Raw genomic sequence first — 12,972 nt, forward strand, 5'->3', positions numbered from 1 at the left:
GGTGAAGGTGATGGTGAAGGTGATGGTGAAGGTGAAGGTGAAGGTGTTGTTGTTGCTGATGCAAAGCTCGACGACCTCCGCAGACGACCGCATTGCCCGATCTGAACGATTGTTGATATTCAAACAAGAAAAAACTCCCCAAGCTTCGATCCTCTCTTCTCACCGCTTGAGCATGCGGGGTCGTGGAACATGTTCATATTGACGTCCGCTTACGCTTCCTGCTCTCAGGAACCGGCGGGGCGAGGTTTTCTCTTATCGGGCCCTGGCCGGTAGTCAACCGTTCCAATTTGAAGCGGTAAATTTGCCGTTCCTTTTCCAATAGTTTGAGATCAGTAACGACATAGAGGCCGTCGTATCGAAATCCGCGGTCTGGGTGTAACGGGACAATTTCAGCCAGGCGGAAGGACCGAAATACGCGAACGGGATTGCCTGTTCTTCTGGCTGTGATCAGCGCCTTTGTGCTGTTTGTTGGACCCTGGCCTTTCGAACCTTTGGTGACTCGTTGGCGGCGGTAGTGAGGGTCACCGGGTTCTTTTAAGTTGGTTGGCTCAGTGTCGTCTTCCTCGCGCTTTAGCGCCGTTCCCATATACCAGATGATGTCTCCTTGGTCTACATCAGCATAGTATTCGTTGTTCACCGTATCGTGGAGACCCATGACGATACTCCGGGCGCCATCACGAACCGTGCCTGCGATTCCAGCCACTGGAGGTCCGTGGGCGCCATCCCGACACATCTCTGCCCGGTAGTGCCATGTTTGGCCGTTTGTGAGATGGCCGTGGCCGAAGTAGTCGGCACTTCGGGCCCATTTCCAATCTGGATTGGCTGTTAGGTGTCCATCCTGCTGAGTCTGACGAAGCCCTCGACGAGCCAGAACTGAAAGATCCCCGAACGCCCACTTTTTTTGTATGATGGTAAGGTCTTCTACCATGTGCTGTGGCACGTCTCTTGAACGCCGCAGCTCAGTCTTCTCTTCGGAAAGAAATTCTTCAAGCCTCTTCACTACTTGTGTCTCCTGTAGTGCTGATGGGGTCACCGAATTGCACTGCATACGGCGGATCCAATCTTGAATTCTGCCGAAGGTGACTCGTAAACCCATCGATAAGCGTTGTCGATGTTGAACGGCATCTAACAAACCGATTATGAGCTCCACCTCCTCTGTAGTAGCAAAGGGCTCCGATTCCAGAGGAACGTCGATGGGTGGTCTATATCATGTGGTCAGTTTAACATGATCAATAAGAGGGATGACTGTAGAGAGAGTGTGTGAGAAGCTCAGCACCGGGAACTTACTTTGGGCGACTATCGTCCTCTTGCCGCTTCTTCCACTTGGTCCATTCAACAACCAGCGTGCGGCAGTCAATCAATTTGTTGTCCTTAGCCTCACATTGGAGACTAATTGGGCATTTGCATCCCTGTGGGATGGTTGTTTGACGCGGGCGAATAGCTAGTCCGATGTCACTAGGCTCTTGGCCACTTTGACTGAGATTGTTGCCATCTCTGCAGGGTATCTCTTCTCTATGCTCCACGGTTTCTGCAGATTCTTCCTGTGCCACGAAGAGTGGGATCTGGGTTATCGATTGGTGGCTTTGTGTCTCATCAGACTCGTCTTTGATGCCACTGTAAGGGGTCTGTAGGCCTTCGGCTGTATCGGTTAGTGCCTGATGTTGAGTTTGGCGTGCCCATCTAATACCATTCCATGAGCGGCGAGTGTCACGTTCAACCCGTTCTTTTCTCCAGAGGTCATAAGTAAAGCCGCTTCCCGCTCTTTCTCGTTCTCGGAGCTCGTCTTGTTCTCCATGGTTGTCGCCTACTTGCTGGCTTGCATGCTCTTCACACCAGGACCGCCGATCTCTGGGTTCAGAGCTGATTTTGTCCACGTCAGGGTGGGTTGCCCATCTGCCGTCATCTTCATTAATAACTGAGCGACGTAGTGGATGAGAAGACATCTTTGGGTTGGTTGAGATGGAACGTGATGTTGAAAGCGACAAGGTCCTTTAACAAAAGGACTGGATATGGTCAACAGGAAGGAGAGGTAGATGAGGCATGTGTCTGAAGAATTGGAAGTGACTTTGACCTTGGATAGTAGAGCCAAGGTACCCAAGAGCGCAAAGGTAGGCCAAAAGTATGAGACAAGTTGGTTGACCAGTTAGAGTAGAGGCAAACCGGCGAAGAAAAGACGTAGAGTGTGCGTGACCTGAATTGAAGAGGATGATGAGCGATAGGAACTCATATTAGTAGAAGAGAGATGAAAGAAGAAGAGAATGAGGAGGATGATGAGGAAGAAGAAGAAAGGAAAAGAAAAGCAGTTGAAGAGAGAATAAATCTTGACTTTATAAGACACAGAAAGGCGATAGAATCTGTTTCATGGTAGGTAAGTGAAGTAATTTGTCCGGGCAACTTGAAAGCGAGTGAAGAGCGCGCTCGTGTAGAAGAGTGAGGTCGAGTAGGCGTGAAGTAGCCGAGTTGGTAGACATGAGTAGTGAAGACATGAGTAGTGAAGACATGAGTAGTGAAGACATGAGTAGTGAAGATATGAGTAGTGAAGACACAACTTGGCCTTTAGCACATCTTCAGATGGTGGGAAGTGAAGAGCGAAGAGTGAAAAGGGGAGACCGAGACAAGGCTGAGCTTATATAAGCGAGTCGTTGGCGGAGACGGACTTTTGTTCTTCCGAGATGAAGGCCGATGACGACCAACTCACACTCGCCTCTTTGGCAAAGCTTCAAGGTTCTTGTCCACCATCTCGTCAAGTCAACCATCGATGCTATGCTTTCGACAATGGCGGTCGCTTCATGCGCCCATGGGTCGCTCGGTCCTCAACATCAGCATCCAGTCAACCAGGGAGCGGGCTGTGATTCCATTATGCTCTCCTACGGCGTTTCATAGACGTCACTTCGGGCTGGAGTCAATCCCAACAGTATTGCTGCCCCCTGCTGTATTCGGAGGCCTTCTTGTGACGTTGTGGACGTACAAATGCTTGATGATGGTTGTGTTCCAGAACAAGATCATTTATATGCCGTCCGTTCCACCGTTCTCGAGGTCTGAGAAAGTTAGCGATTATGCACGCCAATGCCAGCCAGTAGTCTGGACCGAACACGACCTCCGAGCTGCTGACAACACTAAGATCAAACTTCTGGAAGGTACAATCGGTGTCACGGCGGATTCGAAGCCGAGAGGCCATGTTGTCGTCCTTTATTTTCAGGGGTACGCGGAACACGAGGGATGTCCAACCTGCCACTAAAAGCCAGTCTAGGAATGCTTCTTCATTGCCCCCACGTCTTCCATATCTCTCGAGTATACTGAAGACCGCGACAAACGCCCAGCCTGGGGGGAAACAATATACAATAGTGGCCTTGTCTTATCGCGGGTTCTGGAAGTCAAAGGGTACTCCGTCTCAAGCCGGCATCGAGCTTGATGTAGACGCGACCTTGAATTGGGTCCTGACAAGATACGACCCTGACCGAACCAGGATCGTTGTCTGGGGCCAGTCCATTGGCGCAGGTGCAGCGACAGTGGGCTTGGCCAACTTGCTGAGAGATGGTGAAGACGGTCTCCGGCGAGTCTCAGGGCTCTTGCTGGAGACTCCATTTGTCGATCTTAAAGCAATGCTGATAGGACTTTATCCTCAGAAGTTCCTGCCGTATCGATATCTGACTCCGTTCTTACGGTCGACGTGGGATAGCAAGTCTGCCCTTCAAACGATCGGGAAAGTCAAACCAAACCTCAAGGTTCTGATGTTGGAGGCGGGTGATGATGAGATCGTGCCTCGGGGGCAGGGAGCAGTCTTGGAGAATATCTGCAAGAAAGAAGGTATGGCTGTGGATCGAAAGGTTGTCCCGGGAGCTTTGCACACTGAGGTATTGATCAAGGGGCAGGGGCGCAACCATGTCGTTATGTTTCTTCAGTCCATTTAAGAGACCCATAGTAATCATAAAGCACGATGGAAGCAGTCGTTTTCTACGGAGGAAGGGAGCCTTTCCCGATGGTGATGAGGCAAGGGTATGAATGCACTGTGTGACACAGGTGCCAAAGTTGAGCCCGGGACCGCTAGAGTGGTTGGTATAGACACAAGGCTGCAGTCGGACAACGTCCAGAATAGCTCTAAGACAGAGAGCCGAAGAGGGCCTCTCATAGCTGTATTTGAAGCCCTGGGGTTCTTAGAGGCTTGTATTCCAGCATCGGTCTGGTGTCTTCGAATACTCTATCCTTGAAATGCGGAGTTGGACAAGCCACTTGAATACCAACTTTGCATATAGAGAGGTCAGCGTAACAGATGTCAAACCTGTCTTGTGGCGTTGTTCGGGATTCCGGGGACTCCCCAACTGCCACGAGACAGACGCGACGGGACCTTAGGCATATAGCCACCCACCAAGTGCCATGGACATATTGAAGATTGTGTTTCCTGCTTATTTCCTATTCGGCTGCCTCCGGTTGCTCGACTCTTGATCTTCGCTACCGCTTGTGGGACCCGACGGCGCGAGATAGCTGGACTTCAATAGACTGATTAGGCAAATTAGAGCATGAGGTCTAGGCATTGGGGCTGTAGCCTGTGAGTCTTGTAGCGGAGCATGTTATGGAAGATGGCGTCTGGAGTAGCGCAGGCTCCAAGGCAGATCGTAGGAGGGCTCAGGCTCTGCTGTCCGAACTCCGTAGCCTGACAGGATAGACGATGAAAGTAGTAGTAGACAGGTCAAGTACTCAGTCAGTTAATCATAGTAGAACTTAGTGTTGATGGCCACATCAGGGTATGAAGAAATTCAAGTTGGGCAAGAACGCCGTGGCACAGGCTGAGGCTGCCCGCGACATGGTTAAAGCAGCCTTAAGGCAGACCCGTCTAGACCTCGCATCTCGCACCTCATCCATTTGGGAATGCAGAACGGTCCCGCCCTGGGCTCACTCGTCGGGAGGGTCACTCGCGACGATTCTGTGAGGTGAAATGTAGGTGGTTGACATACAGAATTGGCATTTCAAAGGGTTGGGACGTCTAGTACGGAGAGGTATACTTCGTACAGTAGTTCCCAATGTCAATGTCACCTCCTACTTCATCCGTCCCTGCCAGCGAAGCCTGTTACGGTCTATATCGGGGTTCCCTCCGAGCGAGTAAATCCCCTTGGTTCGTCCAAAGACCCCTCTAGAAGTCCTGATGGAAGGTGACTCCACCAATTAAGAGTCAAATCCATCAACCACGCCGAGCGTTGCTGATGAGCCAGGAGCCGACTTCGATTTCACGACGATGGTGGTTATAACTCAGCAGCTTTTGCGTCGGGAATTTTCACTCCTGCAGAGAGCTTGCTGTCTATACCGTTGTCGACCTCCTCCCCGTCCAAGTGCGCGGCAGCAAAAGCAAGGCGTTGAGGCCTAGAGATGAATTCGTGGTTAGCATGGCTGCCGCAGTACATGTGACGGTGATGGGTAGATAGTACGTACCTTAGAATCCGGACATCAATGTAGCGCAGGATGCACGTCATGATCATGGCCAACACCCAGAGTGCGAGAGCGGATTGCCACCCATAGTGATCTTTGTCATTTTCACATCAGCAAATCAACACGCCAGAGACGGTATTCGTTAGACTAACAGTGTGGTGCCTGGCTCGCTGGCCATGTGAGAACTTGACTCCAGGCAGTGAAGGCATAGAGACCGGCGACAGCGACTCCCACAATCAATGAACGTGCTTCGGGATCTTGCGGAATTCTGTCAACATTAATCGGTGCCTTGAGCCTCCAGACCCGGAGCAGGCGGGAACAGCACTTACAAATCTGACAGCCAGGAGAAGATCAGCGGCGCCGTCCCCAGGGTGAGATAGCAGATGAAGTAGCTAGCATATGCCGCGGAAATAGGTACGGAAGTGGGGTGAGATGTCCAGATGCTCATGATGATACACGGGATAATTCCAATGAGGCCTGGACACGGTCAGTCAGGACGTCCATACCACAACGTGAGGCAAAACAGATAAGAGCGGACCTTGAGTGACGATGAGTGTCCACCGTGTGGTGAGGAGATCTGAGAGAATTGCCCATATCCATACGAAGACGACTTGGATGGCCCCGCCGCCAATGGGGATCGAATTGACCTGAGACACGCTCCAGCGCCGAGTGCCGTCTGCATTCTTAATGGATTTGAGGAACAATGCAAAGTATACATAGCCGTAAGACCCGAGGACCGTTGCAATGTACATGACAGCGATAAAGTACACCACCCACGAGGAAAAGGTGCGCCTGGGAAGACGAGTCAATAATCCGGTCCGATTGGCATTGCCGACAGAAGACGAAGGGCGCTTACTTGACTCCTGCCCAGCTCATTCTTTTGGGCTCAGCACGGTTGTGGCGCTTGAGTCTCTCCATGGCCATCTGAGCGTGAGACTCTGTGAACCAGATTGCCCAAGGATTCGGTTTATTTGGAAGGTCTGGAATCATGAAAAACCCGGCGAAGCCCCAGACGACAGTGATGATGGCATTGATCACGAATAGCCAACTACGATACACCATCAGTAACGTGCCGATCAAGGAATAGGAAGGAATCTAAAAACAATGTCTCACTCACCGCCATCCAGCCAAAGAAGTGTGTCCCTCCATAGTGTTGATGATGGCAACCTGCAGCGCACCACTCATCATGCTGCCTAGGGCTTGACATGACTGATAAAATCCCATCCTTTTGGCAAGTTCTGTTGGAGTGTACCAATGCACTGTGTGAGGCGAGGTCAAGTCAGCCGGAAATTCCCTTTTACGGTGACCGCTGCAAGAGGAAGACGCCCATACTGAAGAGTGTTATCATCCCAGGCCAGGCGCTACTCTCACAGAGTCCGAGAAAGAACCGCAGGGCATAGACCTGCTTGGGATGGTTCGCCATCGCAATAAGGCCGGTCATCATGCCCCACAGCAGCTCCAGGCCAGGAAGCCACAAGCTGGGGCGCACATATGTCAGGATGATCTGCGACGGGATGAGCATGATGCAGTATGCAATGTTAAAGTAGGTCGTAAAGCTGGACCGAGTCGATTAGTATGGTGAGGTGGTACGCTGGGAGGCAGTGTCACTGACTAGTTGAGCTCGTTGCCGTGGATGTTGAGGTCTTCCTTCATTCCAGAGACGTAGGCATTGCTGATGTTGCTCTGGTCAAGATATCTGAATCCCGCCCGGTCAGGTAACGAGGCATCGGTGAGGACGAGTCCATATGTATGACTGCTTACTTGATGACTTTCACGTGTCAGCAAGTCTGATTGATCTAAGCATGTCTATTGCCAACTGACCTTGGGAAATGCAACCAAATGTCAACAGGAACATGTCCAGCCGCCGGACAAGGCTTTTCTCAGCGGGGGTGCGCTCGTGAGGCACCACGGCGGGGGAGCGGAACGACTTGAGGGAAACCATCTCGGATCTCGTTGCTCACTCGTATGATTCCAAAGCAGGCCGGACAAGTGGTGAAGAGGCCTGGGTGGGTGAGAAGAGAGAAGTAATGAGGCTCGCATGGAGAATGGCGGTGATCTCTCTCAAGTCTATATAGATGCCGGAGGGCATGTCCTCTCTTCTTCGTCTTCCACGTTCCAGGGTAAGACAATCAACACGAAAAGACGCGACGCTGCTTCGACGCATTTCCTATCGCTGTGTGACATTTCCTCCATCGATATTGATACCAAGGCTGCTCCTTCATGGGGGTGGTGGAGGAATTAGGTATTGGTCTCGCAGCTGTGATTGGGGCCCGTCGGCGAGAGTGCAAGTCGAGGCGGAGATGGGACCAGTTGGCTGTTCTCGGCCGTGCTCTTCTGCACTTTGCCACCTGATTGCGATGCCGAAGATCCGCTCTTGCTAGGCAGGAATTAGTAGTGGTGGTGGTAGGACATCGCCGAGTTACAACATTGAACATACCTGTGTAATTAGATACTAGATAGGTCGTGTATAGGCCACGGAGACTTCTGATAAGGAAGATCTCCCCCGGCGTTATCTCGCCTCGACCTGCCCCCGGGACGCGAATGGCCTCATTGGCCTGCGATGCCTGATGAGCCCTGAACTGAGTAGCTCGGACCTAATCCGTAGACCCAATGGTGGTACAGTACGGAGTACGGATACTCTCTACGAATACAGCTCTAGCAATGTCAGTAGTCACTAGTCAGTCTCTGGAGTGACTGACATACAGTAGAAGTGGTTGGTGTGTAAACTACCCAATGACAAAGTGCTTGCTGTGATATCTCGCCTCAGCCTGCTTCTAGGATCGCCACCACCTGTAGCTGTCTCGGAGCGTTTCGTGTTCCCCTCCAAGTCCAGGCTGCGTCCGTATCCATATTAATATCTCCAAGTCGCTCAGCGGATGGACGCCTCTGGAGGTAGCAATACGTCTGCCGCGTCTTGAATGGAAACCATCCCCAAACTCCCACGATGACTACCGTCAATAACACCAAGTCTCGTTCCCCGGGCCTGCCCATTCCCAACCCGGGGCTCAGCTTCTGGCAGAAAACCACTCGTGCGTTTCCCCATCTCAACGCCAACAGTGAGACTCCTGTCCCTGCAAGCAGCAAGTACGTGGTTGTCGGGTCCGGTCTAGCCGGCTCTCTCACGGCGTACGAACTGCTCGAGGCGGGCATAAAAGGCGACGAAGTGGTCATCTTGGAAGCCCGCGAGGCCGCCAGCGGAGCCAGCGCGAGAAACGCAGGCCACGTGCGACCTGGTAAGGAGAAGACGGTGCCGTTGTTGTTTCATGCTCGGGATGAACCTCTGACCTCGTGCCAGATGCCTTCCGAGGATTTCCCATCTATGCCGCCCTACATGGCATCGACCAGGCGCGAAAGGTGGTCGAGAACGAGCGTCTCGTCCTCCACAAGATCGACGAGTTCGTCAAAAAGCACAACGTACCGTGCGACTTCAACTTCACCACGACCTTTGACGTGTGCATGACCCCCGAGTTTGCTACTTATGAGGCCGCCGCCTACGATGCTTTCAAGGCCGCCGGAGGCGATGTGTCTCACGTCAAGGTGTATGTCGGTGGCGAGGCACAGGCCAAAACCAGGGTTAAGGATGCGGTCGCCGCCTACGAGTGGCCTGCGGGCTCTAGTCATCCTGCAAAATTGACACAGTGGATTCTCAATAGCTGCGTTGCCAGAGGTGTGAAGATCTTCACGCATTGCCCGGTGTCAAGCATCACCCGGGCCGGAAGCCAGACGGAAAAGCCTGATGCTGCGACGTCTTCTTCCTGGGCTCTTCATACGCCGCGTGGCATTATCGTCACGCCGACCGTCATCCACTGCACCAATGCGCATGCGGGCCTCCTGCTGCCCCAGCTCAGCCCCTATATCACGCCGACCCGATCACAGGTAACTGCGATCACCCCAACGCGTGCGTTTGCGGGCGAAAGCACTCTGAAGAGCACCCTGTCCATCCGTTACACTATGAAGTATTTCCACTCATTAATCCAGCGTCAAGGCGACGGCACCTTAATCTTCGGTGTGTCGCGCGGGAGCCCGGCGTTGAGTGCGCAGGCGGTCGCCCAGCTGGAGACCACGGACGACAGCAGCTTCTCCCGCGAGATTCTGCAGGAATCCGAGCGTGCCTGGCGTCGCATATTCCCCGACTACTCCCGTTATGGCGTCAAGCACGGCGAGGGTCTGGACCACGTGTGGACTGGTATCATCGCCATGACCGCAGACCATGTGCCTTTCGTCGGTGCGGTAGAGTCGCTACCTGGGCAGTATGTCTGCACCGGTTTCAATGGACACGGTGAGTGAGGACTTTCGCCGTCTGTTTCAGTCGGGACTTTGAATTAGTAGATTGCTAACGGTGAAACTATAGGGATGGCTCGTATCTTCACATGTGCTCCCGGAATCGTCAAGTTGATTCTTGGAGGTCAATGGAGTGAAACAGGCCTCCCCGAATGCTTCCAGATGAGCGAATCAAGGCTGGCTGGCTTGGGGCGACAGGAAACCGAGCCCGTGGATCAGGTATGGCAAACCGCAACGAGTGCGGTTGCAGTGTTGTAACATGCTGCGCCGTCTTCATTGTGGTGCCCTGAAGGATGTAGGATATGGGCCAAACCTGAAGCATATGGAGTAGAAACCAAACCATTCAACTCAAGCGTCGCAATCACTCCAGGTGGTCGCTGAGACGTTCCACGAATATGTACTTTGTACACTGTCTCCGTACATGGTGTACTCAGTATTTGTACTGTACTTTGGCTTAGCGTGCTGTCACGGGCGCAGGCGCCGAAACCCGCCATAGTTAGCCTCATTAGGTACTACAGTACTCCGATGGCCTGGGAGCCTCTGGCCTCAATAACCATCAGTGCCTACTTAACATACCTATAAGTACTATTAGGTGACTATTAGTACCTACCTAAGCTTGTAGTAATAATGAACCTTTATCGTTATCTTGGCCTGCGCCTGAGCCCCACCAGGCCCAGGGCTCCAAAGGCCAGCCCAGGTTTCGAGGGGTCTTTGTGGAGGTGCCACTACTAGGTACCCAGGTAGATAAGGGCCTCCCACCCCCCAGTTTGAAGCAGAACACTGCAACACTTGTTAAGTTACTCGGCTTGAACAAAGACCTGTATCATATGAACTATGTGAAGCCTGCTGCAATACAGAGCCCCGGTCAAGTCAGTCGGCACCGTGTGCCAACTCGTTGCCACGAACGCAGCCTCACCAGAGCCCGCCCATGGCGTTTGAAAAGATCCCCTTCTATGGAAGAACTCACTCTCCACGCACCCGGTCTGGGTGCACCAGCTGTCGACAGCGCAAAATCAAATGTGATGGTTCGTCTACTGCCGCGAGCCGCGAGCCACGAGCGGCCTGCTGACCACATGGCACGACAGAAAGAAAGCCACAGTGTCGACGTTGTTACCATGGAGATCGACTCTGCTCTTACACATTGAAGTTGACGTGGCCGGATGAAGCACTGTCCAGAGGGATCGCTGTGGGCCGGGCAGGAACAAGGCGACAGCGGACTAGACCTGTGGGCACCAAACCAGCTGCGGACAGACGCCTCAAACCTGCTCGAGGAGCCATCATATCGGCCTCCAGTGACGCGCAGCAGGTTATCTACATCGACTTCTTGGAGACAACAAGTGACAAACTCCCGCCGCGCCATCTTCTATTCCTGAACACAACCTCCAAGGATATCAGTCTGTACACTCAGCCGAAGGCCATGCCCTCAAATCCGCGAGACGCTGAGATCAGAGACGAGGACGTGGATTGCGGAACAGGAGAAGATCGGGCTATTGTCTATAGGCAGGATGCTCCCTCGAACCCCATGGAGGCCCAGCTTTCCAGGCCCTTACTCAGACAGCCATCTGCACTCCCTACACTGTCTACCTACGACTCGGCCCTGTTCGACTTCTGTCAGTTCCTTCCACAAGAAGCGATTCAACCACTAACATTGGGCAGATGTGAATCGCGTGTGTCCGACGTGCCTCCTTTTCGACGGGAAAGATAACGGCTACAGGAACATTATCCCGATATCCCTCCAGTCATCTCTCCTCATGTCCTCCGTCCTTGCCGTCGCGGCAAATCATATCGGATTACACAATCCGCGCTACCACATCATCGCATCCCAGTACAAGGGATCGACGTTAAAATCAATTCGACGACTTCTTGCAGCCGACTGGCAAACAACTTCCAAGTCGGAACTCCTCAGCACCCTTCTAATGCTTTGCTATGCTGAAATCTCGGACCAGTGTCGACCGGAGTGGTTGGTACATATGCACGGTGCGAACGCAATTGCACGCCAGCCACCAGTCGTCCAAGCTACAGATTCCGACGCGATTTTGTCAGGCTTCATTGCACCGTATTTTGCTGCTCATAACATCCTAGCTTACACGGCGGTAGCGGATCCTGCGTTAGAGCCGCGTCTCGTGGACGGTGGACGGCACTGGTTGAGCAGGATCAAACGATCGCACTGGGAAATAGACAGCAGCATTGGCTGTTCCGCAGAGCTTCTATCCATCATCCTTGATATCACGGTCCGGATCCGCCATCTCAAGCGAAACCCTGATCTGTCCACACGCACTCAGGCTCGAGTATGGAAGAATAAAACGGAGCGGCTGCTTCGAAACCTGAGGCAGGAGCTTCCAGGGAACGTGATATGCGACCGACCATCATCCAGCTATCCCGACGTCTCAACCGTGAAGATAGGCGCGGAAGCGTTCCGACAGGGAGCAGTACTCTTCCTTCAATATCTTGAAGAGGACAGCTTCCACGAAGCCAAAATACAACATTGTGTAGACACCATTCTTGCACTGATGAAACAATGCCCTGTCAAGGAGCACGGGGGACGCTCCAGCGTCTTTTGGCCCTTCTTCCTCGCTGGCTGCCACTCAACCAAAGAAGGGGATCGGGCCTATGTGCTGGATCGTTTCCGGCTCTTGGAGCGTCCGAAGAGGTACGGGAACACGCGGCCCGCCAGAAAGGTTATAGAACACGTGTGGAAGCAGAGGGACCTAGGAGCAGATGAACCATGCCAACAAAAGTGCGGCTCGAGATGCTTTGAGTGGGAAGATGCCATGGTGCAGCTGGGTTCAACTATCAGCCTGACTTGACAGAGACGTACAAAGTTCAAGCAGCGTTATGTTGTGTATTTGCAATTACACAATCATGTTCGACTTGGTGCTCAGTCCCAGTTCGCTCCCAATACGCACACCACGCATGCTCCACATATACATACCCCGGACTCACCTGTACTGACCCGCCACTTCTCTTTGCCCGCATCCGCGGCACCAGTCAAGTATGCTTCATGCTACCCAAAAACCCCGTCGGGAGACATTAGCACCAGCGTATAGTAGTCTCTCCTCTGCAATTACAATTTAGAATAGGCAGCTCTCTGTCGCTGCCTGTTTTCGATTTGGTCTGGATGGTTGGGGTTGGCGCGTGATGAGACGAAGCTGCTGCCACTTCTTGACAACGCCTCTGGTTGCCTAATCAAGTGATCAGCAGTGATGAGCACTTGTCCATTAATATTGAAAGATATTGCACAGCCCGCATAGGTACAGAGTAGCAGTTCTC

General features: G+C 52.7%; 5 protein-coding genes across 5 annotated transcripts; 3 read left to right on the forward strand and 2 right to left on the reverse strand.

Annotated features, from left to right (window-relative positions):
- Window positions 1–193: 193 nt before the first annotated feature.
- Window positions 194–1,943, reverse strand: A1O3_02894 (uncharacterized protein; the record flags this gene model as incomplete). The annotated part of the gene is made up of 2 exons (XM_007733034.1): window positions 194–1,202; window positions 1,288–1,943. 2 exons carry the CDS (start codon window positions 1,941–1,943, stop codon window positions 194–196), a joined length of 1,665 nt encoding a protein of 554 aa, XP_007731224.1.
- Window positions 1,944–2,977: 1,034 nt separating this feature from the next.
- On the forward strand, window positions 2,978–3,911 carry A1O3_02895 (uncharacterized protein; the record flags this gene model as incomplete). Its single annotated transcript, XM_007733035.1, has 2 exons — window positions 2,978–3,201; window positions 3,251–3,911. 2 exons carry the CDS (start codon window positions 2,978–2,980, stop codon window positions 3,909–3,911), a joined length of 885 nt encoding a protein of 294 aa, XP_007731225.1.
- A 1,326-nt stretch (window positions 3,912–5,237) lies between these two features.
- A1O3_02896 (uncharacterized protein) lies at window positions 5,238–7,363 on the reverse strand (the record flags this gene model as incomplete). Its single annotated transcript, XM_007733036.1, has 11 exons — window positions 5,238–5,355; window positions 5,425–5,515; window positions 5,574–5,689; window positions 5,751–5,898; window positions 5,960–6,213; window positions 6,278–6,469; window positions 6,539–6,680; window positions 6,754–6,977; window positions 7,034–7,117; window positions 7,183–7,189; window positions 7,243–7,363. 11 exons carry the CDS (start codon window positions 7,361–7,363, stop codon window positions 5,238–5,240), a joined length of 1,497 nt encoding a protein of 498 aa, XP_007731226.1.
- A 1,002-nt stretch (window positions 7,364–8,365) lies between these two features.
- Window positions 8,366–9,960, forward strand: A1O3_02897 (uncharacterized protein; the record flags this gene model as incomplete). The annotated part of the gene is made up of 3 exons (XM_007733037.1): window positions 8,366–8,654; window positions 8,717–9,700; window positions 9,773–9,960. The coding sequence occupies 3 exons, from the start codon at window positions 8,366–8,368 to the stop codon at window positions 9,958–9,960; spliced, it is 1,461 nt and encodes a 486-aa protein (XP_007731227.1).
- Window positions 9,961–11,453: 1,493 nt separating this feature from the next.
- A1O3_02898 (uncharacterized protein) lies at window positions 11,454–12,509 on the forward strand (the record flags this gene model as incomplete). Its single annotated transcript, XM_007733038.1, has 1 exon — window positions 11,454–12,509. The coding sequence occupies one exon, from the start codon at window positions 11,454–11,456 to the stop codon at window positions 12,507–12,509; it is 1,056 nt and encodes a 351-aa protein (XP_007731228.1).
- Between the last annotated feature and the right edge of the window lie 463 nt (window positions 12,510–12,972).

Source organism: Capronia epimyces (assembly GCF_000585565.1).
Source record: "Capronia epimyces CBS 606.96 chromosome Unknown aczIQ-supercont1.2, whole genome shotgun sequence".
In the NCBI taxonomy this organism is placed as follows: domain Eukaryota; kingdom Fungi; phylum Ascomycota; class Eurotiomycetes; order Chaetothyriales; family Herpotrichiellaceae; genus Capronia; species Capronia epimyces.